This window comes from Saccharomycodes ludwigii, chromosome V (assembly GCF_020623625.1).
Source record: "Saccharomycodes ludwigii strain NBRC 1722 chromosome V, whole genome shotgun sequence".
NCBI lineage: Eukaryota > Fungi > Ascomycota > Saccharomycetes > Saccharomycodales > Saccharomycodaceae > Saccharomycodes > Saccharomycodes ludwigii.
The window spans coordinates 210,469-228,423 of record NC_060204.1 but is presented as its reverse complement, the minus strand read 5'-3'; the positions used below and the strand labels follow the sequence as shown (position 1 = coordinate 228,423).

General features: G+C 30.2%; 7 protein-coding genes across 7 annotated transcripts; 2 read left to right on the top strand and 5 right to left on the bottom strand.

The window, feature by feature from the left end:
* Positions 1–337: 337 nt before the first annotated feature.
* On the bottom strand, positions 338–1,726 carry SCDLUD_003889 (uncharacterized protein; the record flags this gene model as incomplete). The annotated part of the gene is made up of 1 exon (XM_046079286.1): positions 338–1,726. The coding sequence occupies one exon, from the start codon at positions 1,724–1,726 to the stop codon at positions 338–340; it is 1,389 nt and encodes a 462-aa protein (XP_045933542.1).
* Positions 1,727–2,866: 1,140 nt separating this feature from the next.
* On the top strand, positions 2,867–4,564 carry SCDLUD_003888 (cyclin family protein; the record flags this gene model as incomplete). Its single annotated transcript, XM_046079287.1, has 1 exon — positions 2,867–4,564. The coding sequence occupies one exon, from the start codon at positions 2,867–2,869 to the stop codon at positions 4,562–4,564; it is 1,698 nt and encodes a 565-aa protein (XP_045933541.1).
* Positions 4,565–5,029: 465 nt separating this feature from the next.
* SLP1 (Slp1p) lies at positions 5,030–7,639 on the bottom strand (the record flags this gene model as incomplete). Its single annotated transcript, XM_046079288.1, has 1 exon — positions 5,030–7,639. One exon carries the CDS (start codon positions 7,637–7,639, stop codon positions 5,030–5,032), a length of 2,610 nt encoding a protein of 869 aa, XP_045933540.1.
* A 424-nt stretch (positions 7,640–8,063) lies between these two features.
* TAF2 (transcription initiation factor TFIID subunit TAF2) lies at positions 8,064–12,500 on the bottom strand (the record flags this gene model as incomplete). Its single annotated transcript, XM_046079289.1, has 1 exon — positions 8,064–12,500. The coding sequence occupies one exon, from the start codon at positions 12,498–12,500 to the stop codon at positions 8,064–8,066; it is 4,437 nt and encodes a 1,478-aa protein (XP_045933539.1).
* A 1,078-nt stretch (positions 12,501–13,578) lies between these two features.
* Positions 13,579–14,619, top strand: GOR1 (glyoxylate reductase; the record flags this gene model as incomplete). Its single annotated transcript, XM_046079290.1, has 1 exon — positions 13,579–14,619. The coding sequence occupies one exon, from the start codon at positions 13,579–13,581 to the stop codon at positions 14,617–14,619; it is 1,041 nt and encodes a 346-aa protein (XP_045933538.1).
* Positions 14,620–14,869: 250 nt separating this feature from the next.
* Positions 14,870–15,598, bottom strand: SCDLUD_003884 (uncharacterized protein; the record flags this gene model as incomplete). Its single annotated transcript, XM_046079291.1, has 1 exon — positions 14,870–15,598. The coding sequence occupies one exon, from the start codon at positions 15,596–15,598 to the stop codon at positions 14,870–14,872; it is 729 nt and encodes a 242-aa protein (XP_045933537.1).
* A 454-nt stretch (positions 15,599–16,052) lies between these two features.
* Positions 16,053–17,951, bottom strand: BOR1 (Bor1p; the record flags this gene model as incomplete). Its single annotated transcript, XM_046079292.1, has 1 exon — positions 16,053–17,951. One exon carries the CDS (start codon positions 17,949–17,951, stop codon positions 16,053–16,055), a length of 1,899 nt encoding a protein of 632 aa, XP_045933536.1.
* Positions 17,952–17,955: the final 4 nt, after the last annotated feature.

Sequence of the window (17,955 nt, the reverse complement as noted above, 5' to 3'; positions counted from 1 at the left end):
TCATTTTAATTTAATTCATTTTGTGATATTCAGTTTAAATCACAATTTCCAAGAATGTAATTGCTACCGGAATTAATGATTATTGAAAGAAAGAAAAAAAAAAAAAATTTTAACTTAAATTATATTATAAAAAAAAATACAAATTATTTATTCAAGCAAATATTAATAATTAAAATAACAATGCATAAAAAAATAATTTGTATTTTTTTTCTTTTCTTTTTTCTTTTCTTTTTTGTCCAATCGAATTTTATCGATGTTTCTTTTCTTAAATCAAGAGATATAGTACAATAATTAGGACATTTTGATTATTATAAACTTTTTTTTTCCCTTTTTTTCTTCAATTTCCTAACTTAATAACTTTAATAATATCATTGCCATTACCAAATGCTACACCTGGTTGTTGCACAGATAAACTATCCTTTAGCATTATATCAATAGCTTCTTTAGATGATAATCCCCTAGACATATGATAAGCTAGTAGACCAGCTGCAATTCCACTAGTTAAAGAAGTACCACTTTTTACTATATCATTACTCTTATTACTACTGCTTGTATGGCTAACCAATATCCTTTCTCCAAATGTATACAAATCTACACAGTTTCCATAATTACTAAATTTACTAATCTCGAAAACAGAAGCACTCTTATCCGTGTTAGTAGTGATAGATCCTACATTTAACGTACCATATGCACCTGCCGGGGAAAACAAACAAGAATCTTTGCCATCATTCCCAGCTGGTACTACAATTGGGATGTCATATTTATGAATTATTTCAGATACAAAATTATTAATTAAGCTAGACCTTTTTGTAATCAATGGAATAACAATTATACTTGGTCTTTTAGTGATTTTAGCTTGTTTAACAATTGCTTTCAAACTATAAAATAATTTAAAAATGTTGGTGTTCCCATCATCGACTATTTTGCAATCGTATATATTGGCTTTTTTGGCAATACCTAGAAATTCAGATCCAACCAAGTTAGCAATAAAGGTACCATGGTTATTGTTACCAGCACTGGCAGTTGTTTGAGTATAATCCAACATTTTATGTACCCGAGTAAATAGTGAATCGTCAACAATATAGCCTAATTCGATCCCATTATCTAAGATATAAACGTCTACACCAATCCCAGCCATGGAATCATAAACAAATTCATTGTTATTACTGCCGGTGATTGCATTTAAATGATTTGGTGCGTTTGGCTGATGTATATATTCAGCTAAATCTAAATTTCTGTTTAGGGTAACAGATTTGATGTTCACATCATAATAAAATTGTTTCAAAGTGTCGATAGGGTATCTACCATATATGATTTTCATACCAGGACTATTTAATTTACTATTATCATCACTACTGAGTTCGTCATAATCATCATTCAAAGAAATAAGCTGTAATTCATTATCATTTGGTAAATCTATGCCATTAAATTTTTCACTCTTGGATATTACATCGTGCAATAATAAATTGTCGTTATTGTCTTGATAATATTTAGTAAAAAATTCTTGTAATGTATAATTGTCATTCAATTCGATAAAGAATTCACCCAAATTCACATTTTCTTCTGTTGCTTCTATTTTGTCGATCAAAGATGTAAATAGTATTAATAAGACTGAAGAGAATATTAGTAATAAATTGTTGCTATTATTTTTATAGCTATAATTTTTTTTAGGACGAATGTTGTAAATAAAGGAGGCAGTATTATATTGTGAATTAAAAAGTCTCATTTTTTTTTTTTTTTCTTTTTTTTTTTTTTTTACACGGGAAATCAAAGAGATGAAGAAACACGCAATGTATTATTTTTTTTTCTTTTGGTGATTTTTTGTTAAATTTGGCTTAGATTGGTTAAAATCTTTTATTAATAAGATACGATTAATGCTTGAGGTGTTATTTGGTCAAAAAAAGAGGGAAAGAAAAATGAAGAGAGAGGGAAATGAAGATAAGAATGTCCAAATAAAAGATAATTCTTGAGTTTTGATTTTGTGGTAAGTTGAAATAGTAGTTTTTTTTTTTTGTGTATGTGTAATATTTTAATGTTTTTGTGGTGGTAGAATAATAACACCCGATTAGGAAAAAAAAGAAAGAAAAGAAAGAAAAAAAGAAAAAAAGGGAAAAAAAAATACCCCCATTTCGCGCTGTAATATAAAATAAATATACCCAATTTGGATAATTGGCTTGGTTTATGTTGCACAATATTTTATTCAATAGATATATATTAATATGACAGCACAGCAATTCCACTCAAATAGCGCTGGGATCTGCCTCTTTTGTATTTTTGGCTGTATAACTCATTCCAAATTATATAGAATAGAAATAAATGCTCGTGTACTTATATTGTTCTTTATACAATAATTATTTCCATGTTACCTCCAAAAGCAATTCCTTCTTTTATCACACAAACTATACCAAATCTTTATGTCTATATCGCTTGAAAAGAGAATTTAACTAAAAGAAGAAAAACCGCATAAAATAAATATATATCAAACGTTTTGCATACAAGAAAAAAAATATCTTCCTATATGCTAATATTTATATCCAACTCATTATTATTTACAATTAATTGCTATAGGTCAATTACAATGTTCCAGTTGTTAAAATATAACCATATAGGTTTATCCATCTTTTTTTTTCTTTCTTTGAAATCTTATTCTCTTTTCTTCTTTTTTTTTTTTTTTTTTTTTTTATTATTATTATTATTATTTTACTCAACCTCACATCCTTTTCTTTTCCCTTTTTAAAAGTCAACCATAATCATTGTTTAATCTATCCAATTCTCTTTTAAATCATACGTATTTTTAATTTTTTTTTTTTTTTTACTATTAATGCAAGTATATTAAATGTCTCACAGAAACCTTGTTGTCAGCACCATGCCCACAACTGGTCCTCCAAAGAAATTGCCAATTAAAGAGTATAACAAATCTTTAGCTTCTTTTGAAAGAAAGGCTTTTTTACATAATCTGCAGATATATATACCAGATTTATTTCCCTTATACTCTCAGCTACAGACTAATGATTTGCCAGATCCAAATATGATAGACTCTCAACCAGAATTAAAATGGTACATGAGGCCATATCTGGTTGATTTTTTAATCGAATTACATAACAGTTTCCATTTGAAACAAGATACTCTATATTTGGCTCTCCACATTTGTGATCGGTATTGTTCTAAAAGGATTGTTTACAGTAAGCATCTACAATTGGTTGTTGCAACTTCTCTTTGGATTGCTAGTAAATATCAAGATAAAAAATTAAGAATTCCAGCTTTAAAGGAGTTGTGTCTACTCTGCAAAAATAACTATGACACCAAAATTTTTATACAAATGGAATCCCACATTTTGACTACTTTAAATTGGGAAATCGGACACACTATTACATTAGAAGAAGTTTTGCAATGTTGTTTTTTTAACTTTGATATTCATAACGATTTGAATATCTCGAACATTCAAAATAATAATACCTCCTTAATTGTAGAAAAAGTTGTTGGTTTGTATCAACTTTCTTCTTTTTTGTGCGAATTGACCATGTATTCCAAACAATTTATGTATTTTTCAAACACAATTAAAGCATCCGTAGCTACTTTAATATCCTCTAGAATCTTAAATTTGGACAGTGTAGAGATTTATAATACTTTATTTACGAATGATACTTCAAATAATCACATTCTAGCTCCTCTTTTTGGTAGTCCTTTGGATTTAGACACTTTCCGTAAATGTTGTCATTGCTTTTTAAATGAAATATTTCAGCCTTATATGTGTAATATGGATGAAACAGGAAACCCTCCTAAAATTTATAGATCTTTACGGAAAAAATACAAGTTTATTCAGATTACCACTTTATTATCGGACTTTACCAGAAAAAATATAGACTTTTATTTAAAACTGAGCTATCTAAGTGAGCAGGATTTAACCAATACCTTTATTATACGGGATATAATTGCCATCACAGATTATTTTTTAAATTTACCGCCACAACAACAATATAATCGAGGTAATAGAAAACTTATTGATGAGGTAGGATATGATTATTACAATTATAATAATTATTTTTACGAATGTCAGGATACTGATAATAGTGTTTATTCGATGCAGTATAATCAAACCTTTAATGCTAACACTACTACTCCTATTGTTGAAAATATTGGGCCCAACATAAGTGGGATTGATAGTAATTCTACAGAATACGATGATCCTGAGTGTTATGAAGATGAGCAAATTTTTGAAAGTCCAGAACAGGAGGATTTAACTAATAGTACCTATAATACTATTAACAACAATATGAAAACATCCGTTTCTAATATTACTGCTGCTATTAATAATGCTGCTACTACTACTACTACTGCTGCTGCTGCTGCTGCTGCTGCTGCTACCATTGGTGATATGCATATTACTGTCAATAATATGTGCAATGTTACCGATGGTTTGACTCCACCTACCCCATTATCCGATTGTTACAGTTTATACAATACAACTAATAACAGTAGCAGTAGTAGTAGTAGTATTAGTAACACTAATAATAATACTTTAATGCGTTATTTAATTGCCAAAAACAATTTTAATCCTGTTTGAACTAATAATATCAATCATGCCATTATTAATAATATACATAAAGATGATGATACCAAAGGCCAAAAAAAAAAAAAAAAAAAAAAAAATAAATCAAACCACTAATAATATCTCTTTGTTTAATGAAAATGGTAAAAAGGGGTTATATTTGAATCTATCATTTACCGCGTCAATTAGTACTGTCTGGTACTACTATAAAACATAACCTTGATAATGTTACTGATTTTATTATTATTATTAATATTATTAGGAAAACAACCTTCATTCAATATGATTTTTATTAATTAATAATAATTTTTTTTTTTCGAGCAAATTGCTCCAACAAGTTATTCGTGTTTTAATTCCTTCCTTTTCTAATAATTATTTTCCATACATATATATATATATATATATAGTTATATATGTTCTCATGATATAATCAAACTCTATTACTATAAAAAAGGTAACTATGTTTACGCCAATTGGGTATTAAATGTCTATATCCTCCCCCATATTTATACTGTTACTCCGACTACTATTACTACTACTAGCAAGGCTAGAATTACTACCAGCGCTGCCGATGTCTTCGTAACTATATTGCTTGTTACTACCATAAATACCATCAACAACGTCCCCAGTTTCAAAGACATCTTTACTATCACTGATATTACCGTCATGCTTTTTTGTGGAAAATATAGGATCACTAAACTGCCTTCTATGCTTAAGTTTATTGCCGATACCATTCGCTGACGTCAAGTTACCATTTGTAGGCGATGTAGAATATAATCTCATTAGATTTTCCTTTGCTTTAAGTAAAGGTGATGTGCTTGTATCGTACCACCCATCGTCTTTCATATATTGATCTATATAAGCTTCTCTGGTCATTAAAACATATATTAGTAAACAAATAAATGCCACAGTAATAGTATATGTTAATCTTTTGATAAAAACAATGTCTTCTTTCCATTGATAATGTACCTCTTGGATATTTCTGTCAAATAGAGTTTCCATATCATTCAACCTAATATTTATAAGATTTTTGCTATTTTCTTGTAAAATATCCACAAATTGTTGTAGCATTTCTAAATTATTAATTATCGTATCGTTCATGGCCAAAACCAAATCTTTTAAAACCTTTTCTTGATGTGTTTCTAACGCTTCAAATGTTTGTGATAATAACTTGCTTTGTTCCTCAATATACATTATAGAAAATGTTGCGTTACTTTCAAGCAAAGCTAATCTTTTCATTATATTTCTAAAAATTGATTCTTCCGTATTGCTACCGGCATTACTATTAATAATCATTTGTGCTGCAGCAGCCGATGATAGGATCTTGTCACTGTTATTATTGTTTAATATATGTTTCGTGGGTGTAGCTTCGATCGTACTGACAGTAGTACTAATAACAGCGTCAACTCTACAGTATGAAGGGGACAATTCGGATGTTTTTTGGCTGATCAAAAACTCTTCAAATTTTAAATACGGTAAATGTGCATTACATTGCTCACCGTTCTTACTATTATTAATATCATAAACATCACTGAAATTCTCCGATGTTAAAAAAAAATCAGGTATGTTCTTTGTAAAATCAAAGGTGCTTTGTTTCAAAACCCCCCAGTCAACCTTCTCGCCATCTTTTTCCGCTTCAATTTGTTCTTCATTTATTCCAACACCATCTTCAAGTTTGTTGCTACTAGACTCCTCCATTTCTTGATAAAAATGCTCCTCCAATTTAAAAACTTCCATCATTGTTTTCCCATAAACTCTAACCAAACTAATTGGACAATAATATTCATCTCTATAATGTGATAAAATATCAATTTTCAAAAACTTACTCCATATAACTGGCGACTCAATCGATACAGCTTGTAACCCCATGATATCTTCCATTTCAAAATCACCTAAATGTCTCCAACCGTTACTTTTAGAAACAGGAAATCGGTCACTGACAGATATTCTTATTTTCTTAAAAGTTGATGAAAAAAATTCAAAATTGGCAATAACAACTTCTTCTATTAAAATATCCTCGCATAATTCTATCACAATATACCTTGGTCCACTTACATCACATGGAATTAATAGACTTTTGTCTTTATTTTCTTGTAATATTGACATAATGGATTGGGCTTCTTTATTGGTTTTCGCTACAGTTGCTGCACATTCTATCGAGGCATAATTAAATTTTTTCTCATAAGGCTTGCCTTCCAACTCATATCCTTCTTCGTATTCTTCATTTCTGTCATACACTTGCTCTGTTGCGATAGTACTGTTTTCATTCTTTTTATTGGATTCATGCTTATTCGATGAAATATCCACTTGACTCTTTAAATTGTTGTTGTTGCTTGTATCAGTCGGCTTATCGCCAGTTAAAAAATCAAAGTTTAGCTCCATCTCTTCTCCAATAATATTATCTATAAAACTATTTTGCTGTTGTTTCGAAGGTGATGTATATTTTTTTAACTTTTGATCATTCTTTTTCAAAAACAATTCGTCCAATTTTTTAGCTTTCCACTTATCAAATGACAAAAATTTCTCATCATCTGGTAAAGACGTTTTCAGATGCTCTTCATGATCAGCGGACTCACTTTCAAAATTACTCTTCTTTACCATTGAATCATTAATATTAATATTATTATCTGTCTTGCCAAGAACAGGATCAAGTGTCGAGTTCAAGTTAAAAGTGCTAGGTTTAGAAATTACACTATGAATGGAATTATTACTAGCACAATCATTTATACTAGCAGTGGTACTCATATGCAGTAAAATCTCTAAAGTAGGCGATTGGAAAGATATAGTCGCCAAATCTTCTGTAACAGTCAGTATATTTACACTCTTTTTTTCATTGGGCGTTAGTTCATTAACTTCAATATCAGAAACAACTTGTCTAGATCTTGCAGTTTCTTGAAGAGAAATAATACTTTCTGTGTAAGTTTCTAAATAAGAGGTTATAGTCGCTGATGTTTGTGGGGATAGAAGAATATCTGTTTGTGATTTAGTATTAGTGTCAATTTCCAAACTCTGATTGTATCTATTCCTGGTCAGTTCCTCAGCATTTAAAAGCTTGTACAGATATAAAAATGTAATCAAAAAAAAAAACATTTCTTTTATTTTTTCTGTCTTTTTATTTTCTTTTTCTTTCTTTTAAAAAAAAAAAAAGGAAAAAAAAGAAAAAAAAGAATAAGAAAATTAAGAAATAAAAATTTTAATTAATCTTTGAGAAATGTTTCTATAAACATTGTTCTTTTATTGATAATGCTAATTCTGTTATTTAATACATAAAATCATTGAAGAAGCGTAAACTTTTTAACATTTAAGAGCTTTTTATTATATTTATTTTTTTTTTTTTTTTTTTTGTTTTTTTTTTTTTTTTCTTTTTTTTAATAAATCAAGAATTTTCGGTATTTTGATGCAACCAAAACAAAAACAAAAAAAAGATAAAAAAATTTTAAATTTTAAATTTAAATTAAAAAGTTTATCATATGTAACATCTTATGTAAACAATTAAATACAAACATCTTTAAATCTATACCTTTTCTATGTCGTAGTCCTTTTTTTTTATGTTCGACAATTTATCAGATGGTAACAAAATCTTCAATTTTAAGGTTCGAGAAGTCGACTTAATGACAGAGACATTGCCATTGTATGGTAAAGAGCTCGCAAACACTTTTTTGTTCTTGGAATCTATGCGAATATATCTCAATGGTAATTTACCAATTCTATTAACAACACCCCTAACAGGACGGGTTTTTATAAGTTTTGAACTACGTTTACTACTATTTGTTACGCCAGCATTATTCGGTTTGTTAGCAGAGCTTAAACTAATTTTAATCTTCGTGTTTTCCCTCTTTTTCTGTTTAACTTTGATTGTATTTCCAGTTGTTATTACAGAAGCAGTAGGTGCACTCAAATTTATTTTCATTAATCCCTTTCGTTTAATTTTTATCACGTTATTTGGACATTTTTGTGCTATCAATTTCTTATCTCTAGGAATTTTTAAAACAACGTTGTACTTTTTCTCTTGTTTATATATGACAGATGATATATCGAAAAATGATTTACGTTGAAAATCGGTAAGTAAGTTTACGTTCAATAAAAACCATAGCATTTGCTTCAATGGATTATAGGTATCGAAAAGTTTTCTCAGCACAATAATAGTCCCGGCAATAGTTTTCTTCAATTTTTCATTTTTAACAGTTTGTTTTGTTTTGTATCTTCTAACAGTGCCTTCGGAACTATCACCCAAAAAAATTTCAAAATTCTCTTCTCCCTCCTCCTTTTCCTCTTCTTTTTCTAAATCAGAAACGCTCACCTTACTCTCATCAAATACAAATTTGTCCCCATGTGGGTTGAATTCTTGTTGTAAAGCTACAAAATCATCATCCAAAAAATTTTCCATACCGTATATAGCAATATAATTTATAGCCTCAAGAAAAACAAACACTAACCTTTCCCCTATATATGGATTCAGATTAAAACACACGTTTTCAAAGAAATATTTCAAAAACTCTCTATTTTTAATACCGCCTAATATAAAGATAATCTTGAAAGATGATAAAAAAATGTTTTGTAAACCTTCATAAATATTAAAATCTGCAGTGTTGTCTTGCAAAATATCCTTGGAATCGAGTAAATACTCTTGAGAACAATTGTTCAATAAAGTACTGAGGAAACTATCATAATTAAAAACATCCACTCCATTAACTAACAACTTGAATTTTCCGTATAATAAATTCCTATGGATCAAGAGTTTATACGATGAGATCCATTTATCTAAATTTTCGTACCTTTCTAATTCTTTCATTGCCTGGGTGATAAATGTATTATCGGTTTTATCGCCCACTATTAAAGTTACTATACCTTCGAGTAAATTGCAAACAAAATAGCAATCGTTGTAAGCGTTACCATCATTATCGTTGTACTTTAACAAATCCAAAAGGAAATATTTAGCACACTTTGGTGGCTTTCCATTTTCCAACTTGGCATTGGCTATTAGTAAAGGTAGTTCCTTTTGTAAAAAATAATTTGGAATATTACCAAAATTATTACTTGTTGGTATATTAGACTCAGAAAAACAGAAAAAATATTTATAAATTTTAATTAAATGCTCTACTCCACCATTAAACAAATTGGCATGGTTACTGCCACCATCTGTAGACTCATCTCTAATAATAAACTTACTCAAAGCCTTGGCTGCTTCCAATCTAACACCATAAAAATATCTCTCATCAATGATAGTTCTAGTTAATATAGAAGAATAAACTTTAGAACTAGTTTCGCTGTTCATAATAACATCTTCAAAATAATGAATACTATCAATCTGTGCTTCCACATCCCTATCTTGCTGTAATTGAGAGGCAAACATATAGTCTGGTTGATTGATATATATTTTACAAATCCATTCAAAATCTGCATCTATACGCAACCACTCAAATGCTTCATTTTGTTGCTGATCATCACTTCCACTAGTAGAATTAAAATCCGTCAAATCCCATTTTTTACAATCTTTTGAAGAAGTTAATACATCGCCTAGACAGTTAACCAATACAACTTCACCTTCTTCGTCTTCGTTATTAGTAGTGGTCGTGACATTACTACCCTCTCCTTCATACTGATTATCTTCGTGGTTTGTTCTGTCATTGCTTTCATTAAGACCTGGTGCAGATGTGGGTGTCGGAGCAGTCTTAAATTCGTCTTCGTTGCCATTATTATTGTTGTTGTTGTTGTTGTTGTTGTTAATTTGTGCCAAATTTCTATTAACTCTTCTTCTATTTCTTAGCCTTTTATACTTGGTATTGTATTGAATATCCAATTTTGTAAAAGTATCTTGGATGCTAACAATGTGTTCATATGGAGTTCCATCTGCTTCGTGAACCCTGATGGTCATACTCCCAGTGAAAACAGGTGTTCTATTTATTGGGCCAACCTGGGATATCTCGTAAATTGCATTATCAACAAAATTAAAGCTGGCGTTCTTAATGTTGTCCCCCAGTTCTTTCTCGTGCACTTGTCTTATACCCATTTCCACCATCATTCTTTTTTTGTTAAATCTTTGGGTAATTCTAAAAATCGGAACACCAGAACCGTATACCCATTGTTTAAAAAAGTTTTCTAGTTTACCCTTATTAACCCTTTCACAAACATGTCTGAAATGTTGTGATGAAATAGTATTTGCTGGTAAATCACCGGACATCGCTTGTAAGAAAATCTTGGGTAAAACACGGGCCATCCCAAATGATCTTTCAGTCTTTGTCATCCTTTTATCCAAAATATATAAAACCATTGGTGCTTTCAATCTAATAAAATCCAAATCACTGTTTGCTACCGGAAATTTAACCAATTTAGAAATAGGTGGTTGCACATAATCCTGTTGTACAATCTTTTCTGAATTCAATTTTAAAATGTACTTAAATTGGTTCATGCCCATTAGCTCTTTGATAAATTTTAACGTCATGTACCCTGCCATTCCTAAACAACACCATATGTCACCAAAATTGAGAGGTGTAATGTTAACTCCAGACCATTGGTTTGCCAGTAATTTAGCTAAAATTATCGTTGAGTCTAGCATTGAATCAATTATGTCCAAAGGATATAAAATGCTAGAATCTATGATCGAGAGTCCTGTAAAATCCATAGGTGTTGTTATACCAGATATAAAGCAGAGGGAGTATGAAGTAAATGGATACGAACCAAATTCTTTAGTATAAAAATCTATTACTTTGGGTAATATTAACGTAGTGTTTAATATTGTTTCTTCTGGGATGTTGTAGGGATAATAAACAGTAATTGGAACATTGTCTTCTTCAAAATCATAAGCGTTATTATTATTATTAGTAGTAGTAGTGGTAGTACTAGTAGTAGTATTATTATTATTATTATTATTATTATTATTTATGTTATTATCATCTTCCTCGTTGTCTTCATTGTTGTGTACATGCTTAGTATTTGTGCTATGTTTGTTGTTCAGAATACCATTGTCATCCATATTACCACTTGCACGCTGATTAAACTGTGTTATTTCTCGAATTTTAAAAGAGCCTATAGCCCAACCAACATGGTGTGCTGCAATAGGAGTGAAAATTTGAAAAGATACACTCTTCCAACCCTCAATATCATGATAATCCAGTACCTTCAAGGTTGTCAATTCTGGTCCACATACAATCAGATCATTTTTAAAATCTAAAGTTTTCGGAACAATAAATTCCAATTCCCAAGTACACTTTTCGTCCAAAGCATCCATACATGGTAGCCAATAGGAAGTACTGTTGTTTACTAGATTGTTATTTGTATGTACCGTCCACAAACTTTTGGAGATGAGCTCATCTGTGTTAAAAAGTATTCCTTGTTGTTGTTGTGATAAATGGTTTACAGTATATTCTATTTTCAAAGTTAATGGTGTGAAAATCATATCTTGTTGGGAAGGTGTTCGAGGCGTGTATGATTTATTTAATAAACTTGAGGTATCGTGTAGGGAAATGTTGATCGATTCAGGTACAGGAATATACAATTTCCCATCATCGCATTCGTTAATAGAAGTGTTACCATCCTCTTTTTGTTTATTATTGAAAAGTGGAAGATTTTCCTTTAACATTTGTGCTTGTTCTATAGAATTTCCATTAGAATAGAACAAATCGAGATCCGATAGTTCTGGAGTGTTCAAAAATTTATTGTTTAGAGCACTTTGAGCATATAAATGTTGAAAATTTTTTATATCTATGTCCTCTACATAAACTTTATTAATATCCATTTGTTTGCAATCTAGAATGATCTCGTCTAAATCCTGGATCAAGGGGATAACAATCATTTCAGTAACTGCATTAACAACATTGTTTTCAAAATCAATATATAGTTGGACTCTTTGGTGACCCACTTTAAAATTGTACCTTGGAAGAATAATGTTTTTGCCGCCAATATTAGTAACTGTATTACCTCTGGGGGTGTTACCGCTCGGTACTGAATTCATTGGAAATATGTTTTGTATGTATATATTTTTTATTTGGTGTAAGAGTTGCTAGATGTAAAGAATGAAAAAGGGCACTGTGTATATTCTTATTTTTTTTTAATTGATTGGTAATATATTATATTTTACAATGCAGTTGGGTTTTTGTGTGTGTGTGTGTGTTATAAGATTACATACAATGTTTTTTTTTCATTTCTTAAACATCTAAAAAAAATTAAAAAAAAAAAAAAAATATATATATATATATTTCTTCGCTACGGTTGGAATGGACAGTACCCGCCTTTTTAACACACAATAAGATTGCTAGCCACAGAACGTTTATCAATAAGTACTTTATATCTCTCAAAACTGGCAAAAGTAATGCAATATACTATAAAGCCAATGACTTAATATTATGAATTGTATAAGAATAAAAGGATATAGTTTATTAGGTATTAAAAGTAAATTATGAAAATGGTGGTAGAAGGAGGGGGGGGAGGGGAGGTGATTAGTATTCATCATTTTGAACGAAAGTGTATGGTCACGTGTATATATATACTTTTGTACGACACAGTAAGGATAATAAATTACTCCCCACAAGCTGAAAAACGGCTTTACTCTGTGAGTTTTTAATGGTTTTGATAAGGAAAAATGGAAAAAAAAAGTGATCAAAAAAAAAGAGTAGATAATTAAAGCGAGTCTTATTCACTGAACCAATCATTTTTTTGGTATTATTGCCACTGAGATACAAAAAAAATGCGCTTTAAGCCATAGATTGGTACGGTTTCCTCCGATTCTTTATTCTTTATTTTTGATTACCACCACAAGAAAAGTGGGAGATGGTTGTCCGTTTATAATCTCAGAAAAAATAAAAAAAAAATACTGTTTGTTTTCTTTACTTTAACAAAAGAAAAATAATAATACATTTCAAAATATGTCGTATTTCTCTTTCTATATATATATATGTATCTCCCTTTCACTTTCTTCTTCTGGAATAAATTTATCATTTGTTTGATATCTTACCTTAATTGTTCCTGTTCGTAACAGAACAGAAATAAAAAAAGATCAATAGTAATACCCACAGAAAAAAAAAAAATTAAACATGTCACCAAAGCCAATTGTTCTAAGATTAGGAAAATTCCTTTTTGCTAAAGAAGCCTGGGAAAGATTAGGTTCTAAGGCTGAAATAATCACTGTTCCAGATTCAACCACTAGGGAAACATTCTTGGCTGGTTTAAAAGATCCCAACTCTCCATTGAGCAAAGTTCAATTCATTACCAGAACTTTTGCATCAGTCAAACAAACTGGTAGGTTTGATAAGGAATTATGTGAAGCATTACCCTCAACCTGTAAAGGGATTCAACATATGGGTGCCGGATATGACCAAATCGATGTTAAATGGTTTTTAGAAAGGGGCATTCAGGTTGGACATGTTCCTCATGCTGTTAATGAAGCCACTGCTGATGATCACGTTTTCCTTTTATTAGGTGCTTTAAGAAACTTTTCCATTGGTAATAGGTTACTATTAGAGGGTAAATGGGCTGATGCAAAAGGAAATGCTACCGCCCCTGCAGCTGGTACACCAATTGGTCATGATCCACAAGGTAAAATCGTCGGTGTTTTAGGTTTGGGTGGGATTGGTAGAACCATTGTTGATAGATTAAAACCATTTGGTTTTGCCAAATTCATTTACCATAATAGACATAAATTAAGCTCAGATTTAGAAAATGGCTGTGAATATGTTACCTTTGACGAATTGTTGGCTCAGAGTGATGTAATCAGTGTCAATATTCCATTAAATGCAGGCACCAGACACATTTTGAATAAAGAGGCTTTTGGTAAAATGAAAGACGGTGTTGTTATTGTTAATACTGCCAGAGGGGCTGTTATTGATGAAGCCGCTTTAATTGATGCTTTGAAATCCGGTAAAGTTAGAAGTGCTGGTCTAGATGTTTTTGAACACGAACCCACTGTTCCAAAAGAACTATTGGAAATGCCACAAGTTTTAGGTTTACCTCATATGGGTACACATACCGTAGAAACTATATTAAGAATGGAAAATATTGTTGTGGAAAACGTTGAAAATTACTTTGAAACTGGCAAAATCAAAAACATTGTACCAGAAATGCAAGGTAAATTTTAGATAGTATATATGTATGTATGTATGTATGTATGTATGACAATAGTCCAGGTTTAATATTTATGTTTATTTATACATTTTTTACCTTTTAATTTGGAATTCAGAACGTTTAAGTGATTAGAATAATGATACATCAATCTATTGAAAATTTTTAAGTCAGACACACGTATTATGTTAAACACAATCATTGATGAGTTATATATATATTTTTTTTTTTTATTTGGCTAAAAAAAAAAAAAAAAAAGAAACTAAATTAAACCTTCACATGGTGATATTCAAATTGACTACTAGTAATACTATTAATATCATCATCCCCATAAAGACGATCGTACTTTTTTTGATCGTCATTTTTCATATAAAAGGTTTTGTATAAAAATCTACTCACAAAATTCCCACCACCCACACGTTTCTTATAATTTCTTCTCTTGTTTCTTCTATTTTTTTTTTTCAGTTGTGCTTTATTTTTTTTATCTGTATTCCCTGTAATAATTCCATCATCATCCTTTTTTGAATGTTTAATGTATTTCATTTCTGGCAGACTAATTTCATCATCATCTTCCTCATCCTCCCCATTATCGTAGTAAAGCTCTTCATCATCATCATCATCATAGTAATCCTCATCTTCTGTATAAGATGAATATTCCTCGTCTATGTTGCTAATATTATTAGAATAATAATATTTTGAGAATTTTTTATCCAAAGCAGTATCCACTGCATAAATAACGAATAAAATCCAGAAAATTATAAAATAAAAGTTAAAGTTATTATAAACATGAATCACTATTTCATCTAAAACACGTTTCTCCCTGAGTTCTCTATCGGTCTTCATGTAATAGTTAAAATAACCTAGCCCATATGCGCTAATTGGCTTATAACCATCTATATCGGAAAACGTTCTTGGGTCTAAAACTACGTGTAAATCACCTGTTTCCGAGTAAATATGTTCTCGTAGTAGGGCTGGATCATTTGGTATTGGAATCATGAACGATTATAGATATTATTGATTTTATTTCCTTTATTTTTTTTTTTTTTTTTTTTTTTTAAATTTAAAAAATTTAATATTTTTGTTATTAAAGTGTTTATTATTAAATGTGTGCTTCCCCGCTAGTTTACTTTTTTTTTGCTTTTTTTTTTTTTCCTTCTATAAAACAAAAAAAGAAATTTTTTTTTTTTTTTTTTTTTTTTTTTTTTTTTTTTTCTTAAATGAAAAAAAAAAAAGTTTCGTTAAAAATTCTAACTATTCTATTCAATTTTTTTTTTTTTTTTCTTTCCTTTTAAGGAATCGAATAGAAATATGGATGTATCAATTTGAAAACATTTATGTATATACAGTACTTCAATTATGTCTTTATATATAGGAATATCTAAATCTTAATATGTATCGGTGGGATAATGCTTATTGTATCTCCTTTGGCACTGGAAGTAATCCTAATTCTTCATGATGATAATAAATTATGTGGAATTATATTTTTTAATGTAAACTCTTGTGCTACCTTACTATCCAATGTTTTTATCTCTTCTTGAGAAAACCATACCGGGAATGTAAATGTAGCAATAACAGTAAGCAACAAAATCAATGGAAACCCAATTGCACCTTTACTATTAGAAATACCCACTTCTGCTGCTGCTCCACAAAGCCCAGCAAAAACAAAAATTATTATTTTTCTTGTAGATATTTTACTTAACGCACTGCTATCCTCTTTATTATCGCTTAAAATGTACAAGATTCTACTCACAATAGTATTGTTCAATATCCCATTTATACCCATGGTGAAAAATAATCCACTTAAAACAGCCTGTGGTATTTCTCCCAAACAAACCAATAATGGACGAGTCATTGTACCTAATATCATTAATCCTTGAACTGTATTCGTGAACCTTTGTTCCACACATCTTTCCACATATAAGTCAGAAGTACCAGTATCATGTTGCTTTTCCTTTTCTGTGTCATACTCCATTTTCCTATTAGGAGAGCCACTGCTAGTAGCATTAAATACATTGATTTCATTATCACCTGTCTCGTCGTTTGCAACGAGTTTAGTCGAAATATTCGTATCAATAGTGGATTTTGTTTTATACCCCAATATTTTCTTTAAAGTCCAACTACTTTCATGCTGAATATCCTTTGCTAAAGCATTTTCATCAGCATTGCCACTATTGATTCTAATAACAGTGTTGATTGTCCCATCGTTTAATTCGACGCAATTATCATCGTCTATCTCATATCTTTTATTTTTCCATACCAATAAACTTTCTGTATGCAAAGGAGCTTGTGGAATTAAACCATTAGGTGCTGGTACACCCAAGATGCCAGCTATACCAGTGGTAATCCCCAACAAGAAATAGTCATAATGAAATGTACTTGGCTTTTTCAACTTGTATTGTGATCTCTGTGCCATTAAAGAGGACACGTTATGATCAAAATAAAATAAAATGGTTAGTATAATACCAAAAGGCAATGCTAGAAATACTTCACCAGTGCTTAATTTATGATAAGCTAGCCATGTCTTATCATTGGATGTTGGATAAAAAGACTTTGTTATGGGTAAACGTTTAAATTCCACCCTGGATAAACCATTGCCGAAATGAATAAATCCAGTCCAAAAAATAACACTTAAACAGGTGGAATAATCACTGATTAAAAGCCTAATTTTATGATTGAAGATGTGTGTTTTAACAATCAATTTGCTTAAAGTTCCAAAAAGTGCCATACATAGGGCAACTACTACGTTGGCAAACCCATTGGCCACATCCTGAGTAGAATTATTGTTATAAAACTGCTGACCTAAAAGTTCGATACCTTTAATAATATATATAATGTTAATAAATAATCCAAAAATGTCACAGGGAAAATTAGTAACATATTGTAACGCACAAACAAAATTTAAACTAGCTGTGATAAAATGGAAAATCATGCTCCATATATAAACCCAGAACATGAACCCAAAATAATTCATATCTTGGTATTTGCCTGCATTTTTACTGTTCTTGTAAAACACTTGGTAAATTGTGTAATTGAAAATGGAAATGGGACCAGTAACGCCAACGATACACAAGGGTTGTCCACCAAATATACCAAATATTATCCCAGCCATTGCACTACTCAATAGTACTTCATTTACGCCATATGAATTGTCTGTTTTATCAAACATGTCTTGAGCAAAGGCTAATGCAGGTAATAAATTGTTGAAATAGGTTTCTATGACACTGGGTATAACTCTGTAGTCAAGTGAATCTAGCCAATCAGATTTGTAATACGGCAATCGATCGTGTAGGTCTTTTTTAATCCCTAGGAACGGTTTGAGGAGAATATTTCTTACTTGTGATGTATACATATTA